At 33.5% G+C, this 21,013-nt stretch overlaps 1 protein-coding gene across 1 annotated transcript in view; it reads left to right on the forward strand.

The window, feature by feature from the left end:
* The window catches only part of LOC124368022, a 49,088-nt gene that overhangs the window by 17,073 nt on the left and 11,002 nt on the right, over positions 1–21,013 (forward strand). Inside the window, exons 3-9 of the mRNA XM_046825294.1 lie at positions 379–512; positions 5,236–5,335; positions 6,927–7,009; positions 12,306–12,411; positions 15,608–15,729; positions 17,692–17,788; positions 20,384–20,526. Of these exons, the coding sequence (XP_046681250.1) occupies positions 379–512; positions 5,236–5,335; positions 6,927–7,009; positions 12,306–12,411; positions 15,608–15,729; positions 17,692–17,788; positions 20,384–20,526 (785 nt within the window). The remainder of the gene's footprint in view (positions 1–378; positions 513–5,235; positions 5,336–6,926; positions 7,010–12,305; positions 12,412–15,607; positions 15,730–17,691; positions 17,789–20,383; positions 20,527–21,013) is intronic.

The following is a 21,013-nucleotide window of genomic DNA, read 5'->3' on the forward strand; positions in this document are numbered from 1 at the left end:
AAAGCGAATTAGGAGAAGAATCCCCTGCAGAACGCCGGTCTAGAATAAATAACATTTTAATTGCTAATGGTTTTAAAGTGCCAACAAATGAGAATTCACATCACAATAAAACAACTCATGGAAATTCATCTCTGCCAGAAAATGGCAACACAATTGGATCTGTTTTTTTATCTGAGTTGGACAAATTTAGTTTAGAAAAAGGTTCAGTAGAACCACCGGAATCTAACGTTTTTCTTTCGACAAATCCAGTAAATAATACTTTAGATAAACTGTTGGACGAGATAGAAAAAGAGTTGGAAGATTTTAATAATACTTATGGCTATCTAAGACCCACTACAACAGGTAACAACCAAGGTCTGACCGAAGGGGCGGTTGCAGGTTCTCAACACTTCAACATCAACCGGACAGTCGCTGATCCCAACCAGAGAACACTGTCCAGGGCAGAAGCTCTGCAAAGAAATCAGTTTGAGTATGACATAAAACGAGCTGAGTGTGAAGCCAAAGAGAGGGAGGTAAGTAGTACAATATTCAATAATCATCACAAACTTGATTAGATAGTTCTAGTAAGATTTGATGTAATCGTAAATATTTTTTAAGCTTATAAAGTGTCCTTAGTCCTATAAGAACGTTAGTGCTGCTTCTGGAGTGACAGGATATTCTGGATGGGTAAGGTTAGGGATAGAGGTCGCCTCCTATCGAGATTCCTGAAGAAGAATTAGGGCACTAATCTCAAAGTTATGTCCCCCTGGAAGAAGGGGAGGTGAGCACTGAACCAGCCTCTCCAGTCAAAGCAGAAGGGGGTTACACACCCTTGTTGAGGCTAGCAAGAACCTCTGATAGTTACGGAATAAACCCCACCAAACTCCAATAGTCATCTAAACAAGGGTTGCTCACCGCTTTGTTTAAATTCATCTAGAAACGAACATAGGACAACTATTGAAATTACATTTTTTATTTAGGCAATGTAATAAATTTAATCACTTTGCCAATAGACCAACGAATACTAAAAACGGTTTATTTTTGTGAGCCTTTTGGTAGCAAGGCTATCTTCATCAGACACATCACAAATGTAATAAATATTAAGGAAAGACCTCTCAGGTAAGACTAATATAAAAAAAAATCAGGTAAAAATGTTTTTGTGACTAATTTTTTTATTTAGGGCATTGTGATTGCACTGTAACCTATAGAATTTTTTCTGACTTCCAGTGAAACATAACATGTTTTATCCATTATTTTCTGATATTGTAGTAGATAAAAGTTATCTACCTTGGAGATATAACAAAGTAGACACAGAGCAGGATTCTCTTAGTGTTTAAGCTTGCTAAAAACTCTATTACCAAAGAAGCCTCACTCTCTCCGGTCATCATCAGTAGTGTAACTTGGCTTTGGGGGTGGGAGGATGAAACTTATTAAAGAGCACACATTTTGGGGGTATGGTGTAAATGTAAATTTGAATAAATTATATAATTTTAATTCTTAAGTTGATGGCAGTTTTATGAATATTTTTTTCATTTTGGGGGGGGGGGGTTCTATCCTTCATCCCCCCTTTAGCTACGCCACTGACAGCCATCATCATCGACCAAGCTATAACTTTATCCTATATTACAGTAGTAACCTGTATCCACCGCAGTCAATGTATTACACTGTGATACATCTTTAGCGACAGATTGTGCTGTTAACACCTTCACTGCAACACATGTACGAACTTTAGGTAAGCCAGAATAAACCTGTGTCCACCGCAGTCAATGTATTACACTGTGATACATCTTTAGCGACAGATTGTGCTGTTAACACCTTCACTGCAACACATGTACGAACTTTAGGTAAGCCAGAATAAACCTGTGTCCACCGCAGTCAATGTATTACACTGTGATACATCTTTAGCGACAGATTGTGCTGTTAACACCTTCACTGCAACACATGTACGAACTTTAGGTAAGCCAGAATAAACCTGTGTCCACCGCAGTCAATGTATTACACTGTGATACATCTTTAGCGACAGATTGTGCTGTTAACACCTTCACTGCAACACATGTACGAACTTTAGGTAAGCCAGAATAAACCTGTGTCCACCGTCGTCAATGCGTTGAAAGAAAAATTTCAAGAAAAAATAAACTATTATTTTATGTAGTCTGACATATCAAACACTACAGCAATTTTTTATCTAATATTAGTGAACTGGAAGTTTGCCCTAAAATAGTTCACTTAACCCATTAGCCTACTTCGACGAGACCATCTCACCGCTAGCGCTATGCATGGTAAAATACTTTGACGAAACCATCTCGCCACCAAGTAGTTCGCCTATTTCTCACAAGATGTCAGCACCATTCAGTCCTAACTTCATTTCTGTGTTCTATGCAATAATGGGAATTGAATAATTTAACTTTACAGCTTGGCAACACTGCAGTTGGGGAAGGGGAACATAAACAGACGATCGGAACAAGTAAACAGCTGACTCGAGTAAACAAACTAAGCGTGTGTACAATGGCGCGACATGGAGCTTTACGTAGTAGTGAAATTGATCGTTATATTGACAATGACGGATTTATTTTAAGTGAATCTGATGGTGAAATCGGTTCTAATCATGTGTAAGAAGAGTGGAGGATTGATGGTAATGAAGAATTCAGCGACGGTGAGTCTGACAATGCCCTCTCAGATATTGATTTTGAAGAGATGGACGTAGGCCTAAATAATGCCGATGATCCTATGAATGATTTACATTTACAGAATGTTGAAGACGTTTTTAGCAGTGTGGCTTCTGGTGTAACTGGATTATGGAATTTTCCAATATGGAATGACGAGCCAAACGAACCTAAAAATATTGTGTTTTTAGGCAATCAGGTAGGAGTAAATATTCGAAATCTTGACCAAATAAAATAAATAAAATAAAAATTAACCAAAATTAACATTAACTTACTATTTTTAAGTCGACAGCATTTGTATACTTAAAAACATTTTAATAATAAATAATTGTCAGTAAAAAATAAAAAGTGTTTATTTTGAAATTAACATAAAATTAACACAAATTAACAAAATTAAAAAAATTAACATTAACTTTTTAATTTTTTTTTTTTGTCAAAAATATAGTTTAGGATGCTTTTATTAAATATCCCAAGTTTTATTAAAATCTAAACAGTACAACTAGAGTTAATGGAATTTTAAGTAAAATTCCCCATTTTGGGCCAAATTAATTGGATTTACTGTGGAGTTGAGAGGCTGGAAATACTAGTAGGCCAATGAGTTAATAAATCCAGTTACCTTTTCGAATATAGATGTTTATTGCTACATTGATTGTTAATTTATAAACACTCATTTTATCAGAAACACAAAAATTTAATTTTGAAAAATGCCTTAAGAAGGCTGTAACACTTTTAAAACACATTACTGCATATAAACTGTCGTAACATTTTTTTTGTAAGTAGTTAAGGATTGGAATATTTTGATAGATGTATTAGATTAAACTGTAACATAAATCAAATGAATGTATCCAAAATATCTTACAAAAATATGCCAACGAACACCCTATATTATTGTATATTTAATTTATTACTTGTAGTATTATAATGTTGTAGTTATTTTCTATTACATTATTAGTTTCCTGTGTAGAATATATTTTCAATAAAAATACGAAGATTCAGTATAGGCCTTAATTTATGGCTTCTTTTCGAGGTTTTCACTAAAAATTTGTGTTTTCAGAGTATTTTTTTTATTTTGTTTCTTGCTTTAAAAAAATTAATATCTTTATATAGATATTGTTATTTTAGAGTATGGCATTCTTTTCACAGTATAACAATATTTTCTTTGGAATTTTGCACTTACTCCAAGGCATAAAAAAATACTTAGCTTACTGTTTACAATTTTTTTTAACTTAATACAGAAATTCTAATTATTACAGAGAAAATAAGCACATATTCTTTTTAAGGATAATGTTCCACACATTGTGAGTGTTTAGTTTTCTTACAAGCTTTTTTACCGCTAAAAAGTGATCAAAACATTTTTCCTAGTTCTGATTCTTTTTAAGACAACATGTAGTAAAAAAAATACCATTTATAAATTATAGTAACTGTTTCTAAAGAGAAAAAACTTATGTATTAGAATGTATATATTAAACAGGTTTAGTATTTTTTACAGATTGTTAAAAAAGGCTTGCAACAAGCACATAAAACGGAGTTCATCTAAGAGATTTAGCATGACTGCATTGGTAGGGTTAATCACATTAAGAGTTATTTTTACTTTTAAAATTTTTTGAATGATGCTTCACCAAGGTGAAGAATCATTATTTTTTTGTAAGGAACTACTGATTTTTGTTTAATTTTCTCCACTTAAACCTAGCAAATGGATTAACCCTTCCCACGTGGCAAACAGATATATCCGTTAGGCCTAATTTTGACTGAAACGCGGCAAACGGATATATCCTTCAAAATCTATTTTGTGTTATTTAATAAATTGTAGTTGCCGTGGAATCCACTAGAGTTCAAGGGAGTGTTAAATACTTGTTCCGAAAAGCAGATGTTACAGTTTGAACCTCATTGGCGCGTCACAGTGGTGGGAGGGCGTGGCTTTGTCCCTCGTGGCGTGATTTAGCCTCAGTCCGCGGCGAACCTATACGCGATAAACTGATACATCCTGGCACGGCATATTTTAGTTTTTAACGCTGTTTTGCCATATTACCTTATTTACTGTTCGTGATCCTGTTGTATTTAGCATGATATTATCTTTTTATTTTGTTATTACTTTATTTGTTGTGTCGATATAGGTCTATATTGTTCTATGCAATGGCAAATCCTGACGATTTTTAGTAAAATTTGAAAATTTGTTAAAAAAATATAGGGGTCTGATTATTTTGTGATACTGTATTATTTTTATTCCTAATAACCACCACTAACTAAAATATAAATCAGAGTTGGTAAAATGTTAAAAGAAAATTTTAAAGTTAATTACGCGTTATGACTCAAAATTGAAAGACAAATGCTGCGTGGGAAGGGTTAAGACTCTTGTAAAAAACATTGATTTTGTACAAACATGCAGCAGAAATCCTACTAGGGTAGTCAAAGGACGTCCTACCAACCTAAGGAACTTTTCAGGTGTGGTGAGTGTGAAATACAATGTTTCCATTCCAATCCAATGTTCCCATCCAAATCCAGTGTTTGACTCTTTGAATCTAGTTTATAAAGGGAGAAAGATTACAAGAATATTCGCTCTGTCTACTCAAGTATGGATTGCTTGTGTTGTCAGAAATTAGCAAAGAAGAAAGAGGAGTACCTTGCCAGATACAAGCACCTGGACCTAGGTCATCGCCTCGGTGAGCAGTACCAACACGACCCTGCAGGCCATGGTGAGTACCTTCGTCAACGTCAACTGTTTAGAAAATTAACAAAATGGCGTTTATGAAATGTAAAAGTGTTCCTTTCAATTTTGACATGTAACATAGAACAGGACTCTCCTACTTAGATATCTAGAGATTTTATGTTTCTTAGCAATGTTAGTGGTCGAAGCTCTCGAACTGGATCATTGTCATTAAGCATTCTTCTTAAATCATTTAGAAACAAAATTTATTTGTCTATATTTCATAATTAAGTGAAAGTACAGTAATTTTTTTCTATCCATAGGTATAAAAAGAAAAATTACTTTTACTCCATTTTGTTATACATGATATAAAAAATTATTTGGAACACAGTGTAAACATGTATATGAACAACGTATTGAATTAAAACTAAGATGATTATGCATCAGAAAACTTGTAAAACATTGTTTTTTCATCAAATGGTCCCTTTAAAGGTTAACTGCAGCGTACCATGTTTGCCTCTGGGTTATAATAGTATAATCTGTCTGTATTATAACATGTTAATACTAACTCTTAAAACGCCAAGCGACTTTATGAGCTACCGCTCATTTAGATCAAAACATTTCTTTCTTTATGTTGTTAAGTCTCTTTATGTTTTTAAATAGAGTGACTAAACCACTAACCAAGCACTTTATTAAATGCTTGGTTTGTTTAGATTGGTGTGTTGAGCTTTTATGTCAACGAGAATTGTAAACTGTTAATCCATTTTAAAGTTACTTAATATTGATTTCTTTAATATAAATATGGTATGAATTATGAACATATTTGTATGTACGTATAATACCATATATTTATTAATGAAAAAAGCTGGTGTTCTGGTTAAATATTAACTGCAGTAATCAAGTATGCCTAAAGATTGTTCTGTAGCCTTGGTTTTCATTGCGTAAAATTCAATTTATCTTATCTTTTGCAAAAATAATTACATGGCTGTCTCTAGTAATGTCAAAATCAATTGGTAGCATTTTAAATTAGCAATGAGATATAATTATGCATTTAGCAGAGTTTTTAAAAATTACAAAAATGTTGATGGTTAAAATAAACTGGGTTTACACAGATGGCAACTGTGACCCATGGAAGTTTTTTGTTCAACGAACTGGTATCATATTCCATGGTACTGTATTATTATATGACTCTTGTTAAATGTCTTCTGGATCCTTCATGTAACGTAAGGTTACGGGGAACAAACATCCCCGAGGGGATTTTTGGGGAGTGGGGACACCTTGGTTTCAGTTAATACGTGATTTGTGTAACACATGATTTTGCATTTTGATACGACTTTTTATCATTTTAATGACAAGAATGATGTAAAATTTTTTCATTGAAACGTCTTTTCAATATCATGTAGGGGGCCATCACCCCTCCCCTGGGATCTGCCACTCCCCCCTCCCTACCACACCACAAACCAATAAAGGTTCATTCTACACTATACCATCCCACTATAGATACTCCTACCATGCATACCCTCACAACAAAAAAAACTAAAAACAACACTCACCACACAACAAATTGTATTAAATATTGTATTATTTATGTATGTGAAATACATGACAGTGTTTGTGTTTAAAATTTATGTTGCTGTCAGCCCCGTCCGTTGAAGAGATCCGGCAAAGACAACAAGAGCAGTTACGTCTGGATGCTTTACTCAATCTGCATCGAGACGATGAGGTATGAAACACAAATTTATATTTATATCTTGATAGCCGCAGACAGAGAGTGTGTATCAATGGGGAGTGGTCACAGGATATTGAACTCGAGTTTGGAGTACCCCAAGGTTCAGTTCTTGGCCCTCTTCTTTTCTTAATTAGTATTAATGATCTACCTTGTAATGTCAAGACCAAAACATTTTTGTACGCTGATGACACGTCTTTTATTAGCATAAGTAATAGTATTAACGACCTTAAAAATACTGTCCATTCTGTGATGGCTGATGCATCTGTATGGTTTGAAACAAATGGCTTTTATCTTAACCAAAATAAAACTCAAAATATTGTGTTTACCTTAAGGCCTTTTGATCCAACTGACAGTAATCTAATAACTGTAAATGATGTAAAATTTTTGGGTGTTGTCATAGATAATCAGCTTACCTGGGGTAGTCATATAGACCACATTGTACCCAAGTTATCTCGAGTGATCTATCTTTTAAGGCGTTTAAAGTCACTTGTTACCTTAGACTATCTTAGAGTGGTTTACTTTGCTTATTTCCAGTCTGTTATTAAGTATGGTCTGTTATTCTGGGGAAATTCAGGTCGGTTAAGTGAAATTTTAATTCTTCAAAAGAAAGCTATAAGAATCATTGCTAATGCTGAACGGCTTGACCACTGTAAACCTATTTTTAAAGAACTTAAAATTACTACTATTGTAAATCTTTATATTTTCGATCTTGTTGTATATGCTATTAACAAATCTTTTGACTGGTTGTTTAACGAGGATGTTCATGCTCATAACACGAGAAATAAAAATAATTTATCCTTTGTACACTGCAGGCTAAGTAAAACCTTGAAAAGTCATACTGTTTTGTCAAAGAAAGTTTATAATAAGTTAAGTCACCTCATTAAAATGTACAATACTCAAATCTTTAAAAATAAGTTAGTAGTGTGGTTGTTGAAGAACCCATTTTATTCTTTGAGCGAATTCTTTACATGTCAAAGTATATATTTTTAATTTTGTACGGTATTTTTATTAACCTATACAATAAATTTTAATGTCAAATATTTTTAACTAGGCCTATTTGTTTATTTAAAAATTTTATTTGTTATCTTGTTATCTATATATAAAACTTGTTAATTTCTCTAAATTTTTTAATGAAACTTGTTATTTTTTATTGTTATTTAATTTTAATATGTTGTCTGTTACATATATTGTTTTTAACGTAAACCTAAAAAAATGTTAAATTTTTTGTTAGGCTATTTTATAATTATAGCTAAAATGTTTGAATTTTCAATTAGTTTGTAACCCAAACTAGGACTTATGCCAAGTTTGACTGCTACCAGTTTGTGATTGACAAAACCTGTTGGTAGATAATTTTGACGTTGTCAATGCATGTAACTGCCTTACGACAATAAAGAGATTTGATTTGATTTGACAAATTGTTGTTTTCCGATATGTCTGTAAGAACTGTAGCTGGTGTACCGCTACTAGAGGATTGGAAATTAGAGCAGTCCGCACCAAAATAGTCGGATGATTTTGAGGCAGTGTTGCCATATTGCTGCTGACCAGCTATTTATGCGAAACAGGCCGATGAATTAACTCAAATGTACATATATTTGCGTACGGTAAGAACTGGTGATATTTATGAAATGAAATGTTTTTTTTAGGCGGAGTTAGGGCTGTTTAGCCCTCTCTTCCTCCACCGAACTTCGCCTGTTTGTTTATCGCAGCAGGCGTAGAGACGGATCAGTAATTTTCCATACACGTAAAACTGGTAACAGTGTTGGACGCGGGGTGTCGAGGAGAGATTCAGGATCTGCACCAGCCACCATCAGACTATTTTCCTGCGAGCTGCTCTAGTTAAAATATTTTTTAATTAGAAATAAACATAGAACATTCTATGTAGAGTGATTGAAGACAAAATCTATCTGTATTTATCTAGTGTCGCAATCAGAGATTTTACCCATTATACCCAAATACAAAAGTTAAGCTTTCATGTAAACATTAGATTTTGTTGAACATTTTGAGGGCAGCGCACTAAGTTATCTCTGTATTCTTTTATGTTTACCAATATAAGGAAAACAATTAATGTAACTAGAAAAATGTAATTGTAATTTTTAACAAAGAAAGTCATCTTTTTGTTCAGTTAGGAATTGCGATTGGTATGATGTAAATTTTAGAATAGAACAGAATATATTTTATTGCGTTGACAATATATATTACATTGTATTGCAATAGTCAATAATACCAATTTTTTACAGTATTTATCTTAAAAACTAAATCCATTCACTCGACTTTCCATACAGTTGCACGCAGGCACACATTCACACACATACAAAGAAACAAAATTCATAATTCGTGGGATCAACCCCAGGATTGCAACACCACCGCGAATATCAATCCCAAGTGTGCTCCATGAACTCGCCAACTGAGTAAAAAGCACAATACACCAGGTAGTGTTTTAATTGGGTTTTACATATTGTGGATTTGTTTCTAAATTTAGTGTTTCAGGGAGATTGTTAATAGACAATAGATAAACTTCTTTATTAGCATATTCATCAAGAACAGTAAAAGAGTAAGAAATTAGATAAACTTGTTTTGGAAAAATAATTTTTGAGTCCGATGATGCATCACATTTGAGAGCGATTGTTGAGTTCCAGTTGAGACCTCCAGTCTTGGTTCAAGAATTCGTCAATGGTGTAGAAAGGCTGTCCAACAAGCAAGTCATGGAGTGCTTTTTTAAAAGCGTTACCCTGAAGCTCTCTTAATGGTTGTGGTAGATGGTTCCATATCTTTCGCCCAGTGTAGGTTCAGGTGTAATGAATTTGATCCAGCTTGAGAAGGGAGGCGTTCAAATGTTGCTGTTCTATGCTGTTGGGCTCGAAAGCGCTCCCAAGCTCTTGTCTCGTATCTATGTATATCACTGCCCTATGTCAATATACACTGAAATCGACAGTAAAATGAAGTCTCTAAAATATACAAGCTGGGTAGAGTTAGCAAGTTGAGCTCCCTGAAGGCACTTCGACATGACTCTCTGTTGTTCAATTTTGCGATGATTCGAACAGCTTTTTTTTGCAGTCTGAATACTCTTTCCAAGTTTGATTTTACGCTAGTTATCCATTATTGTAAGTGAAATTCTAAAAAGTAAATCTGTACTGCTTAACCCTTTGTGATCGGAAGGCCTCTAATGTGGCAAATCTCTCGCTCAGTTCGGACGGAGTCTCAGGTGTTTGTCCTCTCAACTCGCCAGGCCACGCATAGTTGCCGCGCTTGTGTCACAGTGTACATAACTTTTACTCCGATTCAAATTGTAGTATTTGACCTTCGGCTATTTAAATGACTGAGATTTACATTAAATTTTCAAATAATTGACTGAGTTTATTAGCTTCAATGTTGAAACTTTATCAATTGGTTGTTTAATATTTGCTTTTAAACAAACCAAGCAATTTGAAATTTAATTAATAGGTTGATCTGTTTTAAAAGTATTTTTAATTGCAGGATAAAAATACAATCGGTGTCAAGTAGGTCTATATTATCAAAATTTAAACTCATTTCCATATTTAGAGCTTCGTCTCCACCAAATGCTTTATTATATTAGTACACTGGTAGGATACACTATAGCAGCTACAGTGACTCTTATACTTGGATAAATAATAATTCTAAACAACGGGAGAAATATTAATTTAGTTACTTTAATTAAACCTTTTCCAATCACAATTGGATAAGGATTGAATTCTATAAATGCGCAATATAGTGGGCCACGTCTAGTGGCCTGACGAGCTGAACGACAAAACAGCAAAGGCCACTAGACGTGGCCTGCCGAGCTAAGGGACAGGACTTGGTCATAAATTAATGACTTGACCGATCTGTAGCAGAAAACAGCCATGGCCACCGTTGTGGTCAGGCGTTGGGAGAGGCCAATCCTTTGATTATTCACACACAACAACAAAAGTTTTCTGAAAAATGTTCAGGTTTTTATTACGTATGGTACGCCAAACTGTTCAGCTAAAATTGACTCTTTCGAAGTGTTTTACTTTCTCATATATCATGATATTTGCATGAAATTTATCTTATTCTTCAGCTAATAGAATTGTCTTTCAGAGAAAAAATGTTCAAGCATATAAAAAGCTACACATTTTTTATGTGTTTTTATAATTTTTGTTAGTGAAGTATCATTGCAAAACAGTTTTCAGAGAAAAGATGCTCAATGATATATAATTGCAGAACATCCAAGTTATTATGCAGAACAACATGTATTATTTCATAAGTTAGTAATATCCTCACTCACTTTAAACATTTTCATTAACTATTTCAAGGGTTGGTTTTCTGTTTTTGTTTAAAAAGAGTTAAATTTTTAAATGTTTTATTTGAATATTAAAGAATAGTTTTATAAAGAAAATTAATGTGTTCATAACAGTTTTATAATAAAGATTTATAATCAAATAATAAGGTTTGGTAATGGATCATTGATAGTTTTTAAATTCTTGATAAATATAAACCAATTAGTTTGTGAATACAGAAATGGGCTTGGATGTATCAGCATGTGAAGATAGCAAAGGTCTTAGTTGTTATCAACATAAGATTACAGCAATAGGCTTGGTTGCTGTCAGTGTGTGATCATTAAAATAGGCTTGGTTGCCATCAGTGCATAAATAAATACAGAAACGGACTTGGCTGCCATCTGTGTGTGACTACTGCAATAGGCTTGTTTGCCATCAGTGAATAAATAAATACAGAACTGGGCTTGGCTGCTATCTGTGTCTGACCACAGCTATGGGCTTGGTTGTTTTCAGTGAATGAATAAATACAGAAACGGGCTTGGCTGCTGTCTGTGTGTGACCACAGCTATGGGCTTGGTTGTTTTCAGTGAATGAATAAATACAGAAACGGGCTTGGCTGCTGTCTGTGTGTGACCACAGCTATGGGCTTGGTTGTTTTCAGTGAATGAATAAATACAGAAACGGGCTTGGCTGCTGTCTGTGTGTGACCACAGCTATGGGCTTGGTTGACGGCGTGTGAAGGCTGTTGATGGATGGGACTATTGCTTCTTTTCATTCCTTTTTTATCACCCTTCCTTAATTACATGCAACTGTGTATGTTATCTTACATAACTTTTATGTAATCACTAATACACCCTTGTAAATGGAGAAACAGCTCCCAACTCCAAAATTGAGTTTAACATTCTTTAAAAATTGATTATGCAATGGACAACATCAGTTGTCCTGAACAATTTATCAATGTATAATAGTGGAATAGGATGATGACAGATGTTAAATAATACTCTAAAGAGTAATGTTTGATGAATTTGTTGAAGCGTCAAGAACAGGAGAATAAGAAAAAAGAAGAGCAAAGGCAGAAATGGTTGAAGAAACATGAACATATAGATGCAGGACACAGACTGGGTCATGGAAATACTCAAGGTAATTCAATAAATTACAAAAAATCATTTTTATAAATGTTACTTATTTTATCTTTGGTTGAATATTTGTAGTCTTGATTTCGTCTAGAGGTTCCTTCCAATCACCTTTTGGAAAATAAACTCTTTAAATATGTACATATTAGTTTTCATGTGTTTTCTTTTCACTGTAGGAAATAAGTTTTTTCCTTTTGGGGAAGAGAAGGTACTCCTTAGAAAAGTCTTAAGAGGTCGCAGATTTAGCGTAAAAATCCTGAAAACTGATGTTGGATTTAATTGGTATCATATGATAAGTAATAAGTTTGATATTTTTGTGACCCTTCGGACACCACTAATAGATCCATTAAAATTCCTATAATGCCAAGACAAGTAAAATGAATTTTTCTACTTAATTTTGAGTATGACTAAATTATAAAAGGTAAAAGCAAAAAATGTAAAAAAACAGGGCATTTGACTTAAAATTAACATATTTATTGATAAAAGAAAACTATTTACAAATCTGTTTTTTTTTTTTTAAAAAGAATTCTACTACTAAAACTAAATACACGTCAATCCACTATGAAACAAGATTGCTGCGGTCCCCTCGTTGGTTTGCCTTATTCTGCTACGATCCACTTTGGTCGCCCTTCTGCTACATTCCAGTCTGCAGTTGGCTGTACGATTTTGCTACGTTCCAGGCCCCCTTTTGTTGTCCCAATTTTCTCACAATCGGTATTCAAGTGTGCTGTCCCTCATTGGTTATGCAAATTGCTTCGTGTTGGCTAACTCATATTATTCCAAGTTTATAATTATTCCATAATTTGATTCTTTTCTTATAATTGTCGAAATTTATCACGTTCACTATAATTGATCAATTTAAGTCTTTCTATTTTCTTTTATTATTTTTCCAAAGCTTTTTATTTAAATTTTTAGCAACATGTGCTTTCTGACGTCATGAATATGCAAGTCATTTTATCCCACAATTGGCTTTTCTGCGTAATTTTATTTAGTACTTTTGTAAAACACGAATTTTGGTTATGTTTAACTCATTTTAGTTAATTAAATTTGTTCCCGTATAAAGTTTAATATATTTCTCCGTTAATAAATTAAATAAATCTCAATTCCGACAACATGTGATTCACTGACGTCACAGTCTGCCGATTCACTGACGTCACAGTCTGCCAATTCCCCGCAAATATTCAAATGTCGTAATTTGATCTGTTACACAACCCCCAAATATAAATTGATCACATATTTGTTGTCAATTTATATTTCTCCTCCAAGTAATTAAATCTTTTAAATTTTTGTTCAATTAAACTATTATTTAAATTTCTTGATAATTTTGTTAACACCTGTAAGAGTATTCACTTAAAAGAAAGTAAAATATCAAAGCAAAGCAAATGCTTACAATTATATAACACAAATTAACTACACAAATTACAGTGTATATATAAATCAACTACAAATATCAATGAATATATAAATCAACTACACAAATTACAATTAATATTAAACAGTTACATAAATTACAGTGTACATATAAATCAATTACACAAATTTCAATGAATATATAATTAACTATACAAATATCAATGAATATATAAATCAACTCCATAAATTACAGTGTTCATATAAATCAATTACACAAATTTCAATGAATATAATTAACTATACAAATATCAATGAATATATATATAAGAACAGTACTAAAGTTTTTAATATTTTTAAACTGAATACATGTAACCTTTACACGTTTAGAATATAATGTTTAACGTGTCCATTTGACATAATATAATGTTCAATACAAGTTAACACTATTAGATTATACTAGATTTTACACACACAAGTTATGATAATACACAAATACCTTGTAAAAAATCCTAAACATATTCTTACTGATAAACAATATTGTAACATCCTTATATTGTCATCTCCTACTGGAAACATATTATACACGCTATATACTATATTACATTATTCTTGTCACATCTTATTTTAAATATTTATACAAACCTTATACTAATCTGACTATTATTGTCAGTTATTTGGCTTTCAAATGAATTTGATATTTTTTATTGTTTTATCTGACCATTATATAAAAATGAACGGTGTTTCGGCAAAATTTGCTCCTCGGCTGTTGACAGAAGACCAAAAGAACTGTCGACTTAAAATCGCATAGGACAATCTGAATAACAGAGCATTGTGACAAGTCAGGAATCACAATCACCATGTTGTGTATCAACTTTACTGACTAAAACTTGCACGTAATACAAAACTAAACACAACACTAATTATCAAAAAAGAACTACAGAATACAGGTCACAGTAGTTCTGTATTCGTCTACCAACCACCTACGACTGCCCAGAGGCCAATAGCAAATGGCGATCGCCACGGCAGAAACAAGATGGCGGCAAAAAAGGAAGGGAACAGGATTGGGCCTTTTTTATGCTAGATGAACATCTTAAAACCATACTGTGACTCCGCATTGGTTTATTACAAATATCTAATCTGTTTGATACTTTTGGTTTTGTTTTTACCTCATTTTTCAGAATTGGCAACCAGTGCGGCATATTCTCGACTGATGGTTGACGGATCGATTGGTCTGCCAATTTAATGTATGTTGCCTCTATTTATTTCCTTTTAAATAAATGAGGTTCCCGATGTTTTATGTTGGCTTCATCCCAATTCATATGATGGTTTTCGGACCAAAAATGGTGTGCAATTTTTGACAAATGTGATACCCTTTTGTGTGATTTCTTTGTGTTCTTTTATCCTTAAGTTTAATGGTATTTTTGTCTCGCCTATGTATTTCCTATTGCAACTACATTTTATACTGTAATCACAGTTTTTGGAATCCTGTGTGCCATTTTTTGGTTTTTTTACGAGACTTTGTCTAAAAGTATTGTGTGTTTTAAACGCAGTTCTAATGTTGTACTTTCTACCTACTCTACTAATTTTCTCCGATAAACCCGGCACATAAGGGATTGACATAAACGCAGATTTATCACTATTCTGTTTTTCTAACTCAGGAATGATTCTTCTGGTTCGATTGCACTTATTTATTACTAACTGAGGCTATCCGTTGTGTCTAAGACCCGATTCAACTTTCTTAAATTGCCTACCTGTTGTCTGGTAACTAATTCCACCACATTTATAGAGAATAGCAGTGTAACAAATGGTTTTCATGCCAATTTTAACCAGTCACTACTGTTGTGTAACAGATGCGGACTGCTTGCTGGATGGAGAATCGATGGAGGAACAACTGATGCTGGAGAGCTTGATCTTCAATGAACAAGCCCAGAACAGTTCCAAGAATAAGAAAAAGGAAGTTAAAAAAGCTGAGGTAGATATTGTTTCATTAAAAGGATGACGGATAAGAATTTGCTGTATTTATTTCACTCATGTTAATTCTAGGCTAGATTCACATTTTAAAATTAGCAGAATCATTCATTGTATTCTATGTTCGAGGCAAAGTGTAACCAGAATAACATTGTCATGGGTGGGAATTGTGTAGTACGATTCCTGCCTCTATGCGATTCAATGCCTCCTGGCATGTTCTGTTCATTTGCATAGATTGTTCTTGATAGCACTTCTTTTGTGAGCAACTTGCAGCTGTGAAATTTTGTTTTCTGCTCTGTAAAAATAATACTGAAACTGTTTTAATGCCCGGATTGATGAACGTGTTGAAAAATTCGAGAGCTTGTGCTCACAGACCTTTAAAAGATAATTGATCAACTGTCAGAGATTAGTGGAATATCTTTGACCTCGGTTCAGTTGAATTTTAAAGGAAGATTTTGGAATGAAAAAGGTTGCTGCCAAGTTTGTGTCTTGACGTAGCTTTGGTCGGAAATGTTGATTCAATGTGAATGTTGAATGCACAATTCTCTTAGTGCAGCATCTGGAATCTGACGCTGTCTCAGACTTGACTCCTGGAATCTGGAGTCGTGTTCATCTGAAGAGATCCAAAAGACGTAGGTGAAGAAGAAGTTCAAAATGAACTTTTTACATCGTTTCGACATCAGAGACACGCAAAAATATAGTGTAATCTAGGTGAAGTGTTATTCTCGTTTTAGCAGGTGCACTTTGATCTATTAAACATGATGTCTAAGCACGATGCATCAACCAAGTCTTCTACACATAACGTAAGTCTGGGACAGTATCAGGTTCCAAACGTTGCACTAAGAAGAAGGTGAATTGGAGCTAAACTCAACACTCACATTGCTCTTTGAGTTCTGACTGACATGGAATGAACACATCCTTAATTTTAGGTGTTAAAATATTGTTGAGAGAATAAAAAGAATTGAAATTACTTTATAAAGGGCTTATTCTGGCTGTGTTTTTGTACGTTTTGTTAGTAATTATTCCATTTTATATTTATGAATAATCAATTAGGAGATTGGATGCAAATTCTTTACAGAAATTTCTCATTAGATTCAAGATTTTATTTATCATTAAACATACAGTGATGCAATAGATTTCATCAATAGCAATATAACACAATTTTACTTTTTTATCGTTTGTTGCATTCTGTTTATAACTACTACATTTAAGTAAAAATTAAAATAAATATAGAATAACATTATATAAACTATATTTTAATAGTTTTAACCTTGAAATGTAAATGTATTAACAGATTAAAAGACATACATTTACAAATAAAGAATTAGGCAACATCAAAAACTAACAAAATTTAAAACAATGACCAATGAATAGGCTACAAACATTACATCAACATTTATAAAAATACATACATTGAACTCTCTAATCTGACTTTAGCCGCCAATTCAAAATTAGTAAAAGATTTTTTTTTATTTACCATAATCATTAGCTAGATAGTCGTCAACCTTGTAGAAAACTTGTTCCTATAACCATTTTTTTCAAGCAATTTTTAAATTTATTAACAATGACAGTGTGAGTGGATTATGGCAGTTTGTTGAATAGTCTATTTTTCATGCAAAATATGCTGTTATTTGTTTTTGTAAGTCTAGCAGGTAGTAAATCTAGGGCATATTTATTTCTTTTGTTATAATTAATCTCAAGAAATTTAAATTTTGTATTGTGATGATGTCATCTTCTTAAAGATTTATTAACAAGCTTACAGCTTCTAAATATTAAAGAATTCGTTTGAAAAGAGACAAACACGAATAACATAACCAACCTCTTTTGGTGAGGTTATTTGTAGTTTTACGAGTAAATGAATTCTGTATTTTAAAGCCAAGGAAATGTTAGCAAAGTAAGAAAGTTGGACAGTATCATCTATTTTCTTACTGCTTTTTAGATTTATAACTTTGTATTTTTATTACAGGAAAATGTGAACACAAAAGAGAGAGATAACGTTGGGTTCTCCAACAACAATAATTTCAATTTCGATGCAGGATACTTGGATGAAGCATCAGGATTTGGTGAGAATCTACTAGTTTTTACTACTAATTGCTTCGAGTTAATTAAATCTGAAACTTTATTAAGTGACAATTATTTTACTAACATGACATAGGCAATGGGTGTATGGGTATAAAATGAAGTAAGCTCATAAATAATCAAATCATTTATTGCCAAACAACTTTTCAGTATAGGCATCCATCATGTTTTTTCTTAAAAATAGTTACAGTTATTGTAATAAGACTATCTTTTTACACTAAATACTAATACCAAAGTTTTGACATATGAACCCATTTTCTGTTATATGGAAAAAACAATATATAGGTGTTCTGTAACTCTCTGCACAAAGGTATACCACAAACATATTTCACCATAGAGGTGTGTTCAAAAAGTATTGCGAAGTTTGTGTATTTTCAAAAATTATTTATTTATTCGTGAATATCTATTTTGTCCCCTTCAAAGTAATCCCCCTGGGATATACCCTTGCCAACGTTTTTTCCAATCTTGGAGCACTTCAAAAAATAATTTTTTTGTATCTTGTTCAGCTCCTCCTTCGATGCCGTCTCTATCTCGTCAATCGTGGCGTAGCGTTGTCCTTTCATGGGCCTCTTCAGTTTCGGGAACAAGAAAAAGTCACAGGGGGCCAGATCTGGGGAACACGGTAGCTGCGGTATCATTAGTGTGTTGTTTTTGGACAAGAAGTCGCGTATCGTGGTGCAAAAGCCAATTTTTGTTTTTCCACAAATTCGGGTGTTTTTGGCGGATTGCTTCGTGCAAATTGCGCCTAACTTGCAGGTAATATTCCTTATTCACCGTTCTACCTTGTGGCAAGAACTCATGATGCACCACGCGCCTGCAATCGGAAGAAAACTGTAAGCAAAACTTTCACATTCGACCGAACTTGGCGTGCTTTTTTCGGTCTTGGTTCGTGCGGCAGCTTCCATTGAGATGATTGAGCTTTGGTTTCCACGTCATAACCATAAACCCACGATTCGTCACCAGTTATGACCCTCTGGAGCAAATTCGGGTTGTCGCGGACAGATTCCAACATCTCATTAGCAATGTTCATGCGATGCTGTTTTTGATCGAAATTGAGCAATTTTGGTACAAATTTTGCGGCGACCCATCTTATGCCCAAATTATCGATTATAATCTAATGGCACGAGCCAATCGATATGCCTAGATCCTCTGCAATTTCTCTAACGGTGATTCGACGATTGGCCAATACCATTTTCTTCACTTCATCAATTTTTTTCGTCTGTTGTTGAAGTGCTCGGGCGTCCGGTACGCTCTTTGTCGTTCACGTCTTCTCTGCCTTTTTAAAACATTTTGTACCACCGGTAAACGTTGCTTTTGTCCAAAGTAGCTTCTCCGTATGCCACAGTCAACATTCGGAATGCATCCGTGCACTTAATTTAGTTTTTCACACAAAATTTGATATAGGTTCTTTGTTCCATTTTTTTGAATAGGTAAAAATTGAAGACGAACCAAAAAACGTGCAAGCAAAGCAGCTGTCAACAATTAACTGAACATTCAAAATGGCTGAAATTGTCAACATAAGTGAGAGACATATGTGCCAACATAACGCCACAAAAAAATCGAAATTTGAATATATGTAACCCGGGAAAATTCAAAATTCACGATACTTTTTCAACACACCTCGTATAAACATGGGTCTCTGATGCTTAGTTTCCTATCTGTATGTTTGTATGTGTTTTTTAGAAAAAAATATAATGATAGCTTAAAAACTAATAAGTTTATACCAAATTTGGTTTAAAAGTGTTTATGATAACAAGGCCAATTCAAAAAAATTATCATTAAATTATTTGTAGTATTTTCAAAATGGCGGCAATTAAAACTTTTAATCTTTGTATATCTTAAAAACCAGCAGTTTTTTCTCAGAATTACATGAATAACAGTTTTTAGAGGATATTATTACAAATCTAATGACACTGAACATTATTTAAATTGAATAATAATAATAACTAATTTAGAGCAAATTTACTGTGACAAGACATGGCCCACATAGAGGCTTTCAGCATATAGCCAACAATACAAAAACTGAATAAAGGGCAGCTTGTGATATCCTCTAAAAGACATATAAAAGGATATTATAGAAAACTTTTATTTTCAGTCATAATCATTGTGTAGTTCCCAGAATCCTTTATATAATCACTAAAAATTAGGTTCATATCCTATCATCTTTCGACCCCGAATGGTCATGTGTTTCTATGGTGACACGTATCAGATGCTTTTTTTCCTTCATCTTCAGACCTTTGTAGCTGTGGTGTGGATGGCTTCGTCACAAATTAAAACACACAAAACTAAACATACACACACTCACAAATAAATTTGACTCCACTATTGCGCGCAATACTACAAGTAGGAGATTGCATCACAGCAATGATAGAGCAATCAAAGTAGTGCATGCGACACCTTAAAATGGTAGTAACATTTGAAATGCTTGAAAATGTTGGACACAATGTAAATATTAAAGCGTGTGCATTGGCCAGAATGCTGCAACAAATACTTGTTTCATACTCATTAACTGCGTTATCAGTGCTTAACGAAGTGTCCAGAAAACTCTGAGAGTTGTTTAACGCTAATGATGGTCTTAGATGATGGATTCTCGCTGGAAGGAGACGTAGACGAGATGCTGATCAAACAACAGGAACAGCTCCTGGAGGAAGCGAGGAGATTCAAGGAGCTGCAGAGAGGTGGGAGCAACAGGGGTGGAGAAGACAAAGCAAAGGAAGCAGAGGTAGAATAGAATATATGATTACATAGTGTCCAGCATTATGTCACATGGTACAATGGAATTAGGACAGACAACCATAAGGGGCTATCCCCCAAAGGGTTGTTACTGTTAAGATAACTGTAGATGGAAACGGGAAACTTGGGAAATCATATTTTCATTATTAAAAAGTGTCCCTTGGGAAAGAGAGAAGTCTGCCCAATTCTGTGTGTTTAATTGGGTAGCACTCTTCTTTGTGACCAAGTGGGGTTTTAACCCTGGAACTGGCGGTCATATTTCTCACAGTGGTGGAGTGATTTTAGTACTTCATACATTGCCTTACGTTTATTTTATTATTACATGTTTATTATAAAGTACGTATGTCATATTATATATTTTTTAATTCAGCATTGTTCAAGGAACATTTATCACATAATATAATTAAAACAAAAAAATATCCTTACTCTACCTCTTCATGAAAAAACTTTTTTTAGAAAAAAGAAAAGTTAGTTCA

The sequence above is a fragment of the Homalodisca vitripennis genome, chromosome 8, assembly GCF_021130785.1.
Source record: "Homalodisca vitripennis isolate AUS2020 chromosome 8, UT_GWSS_2.1, whole genome shotgun sequence".
NCBI classification, from domain to species: Eukaryota; Metazoa; Arthropoda; class Insecta; order Hemiptera; family Cicadellidae; genus Homalodisca; species Homalodisca vitripennis.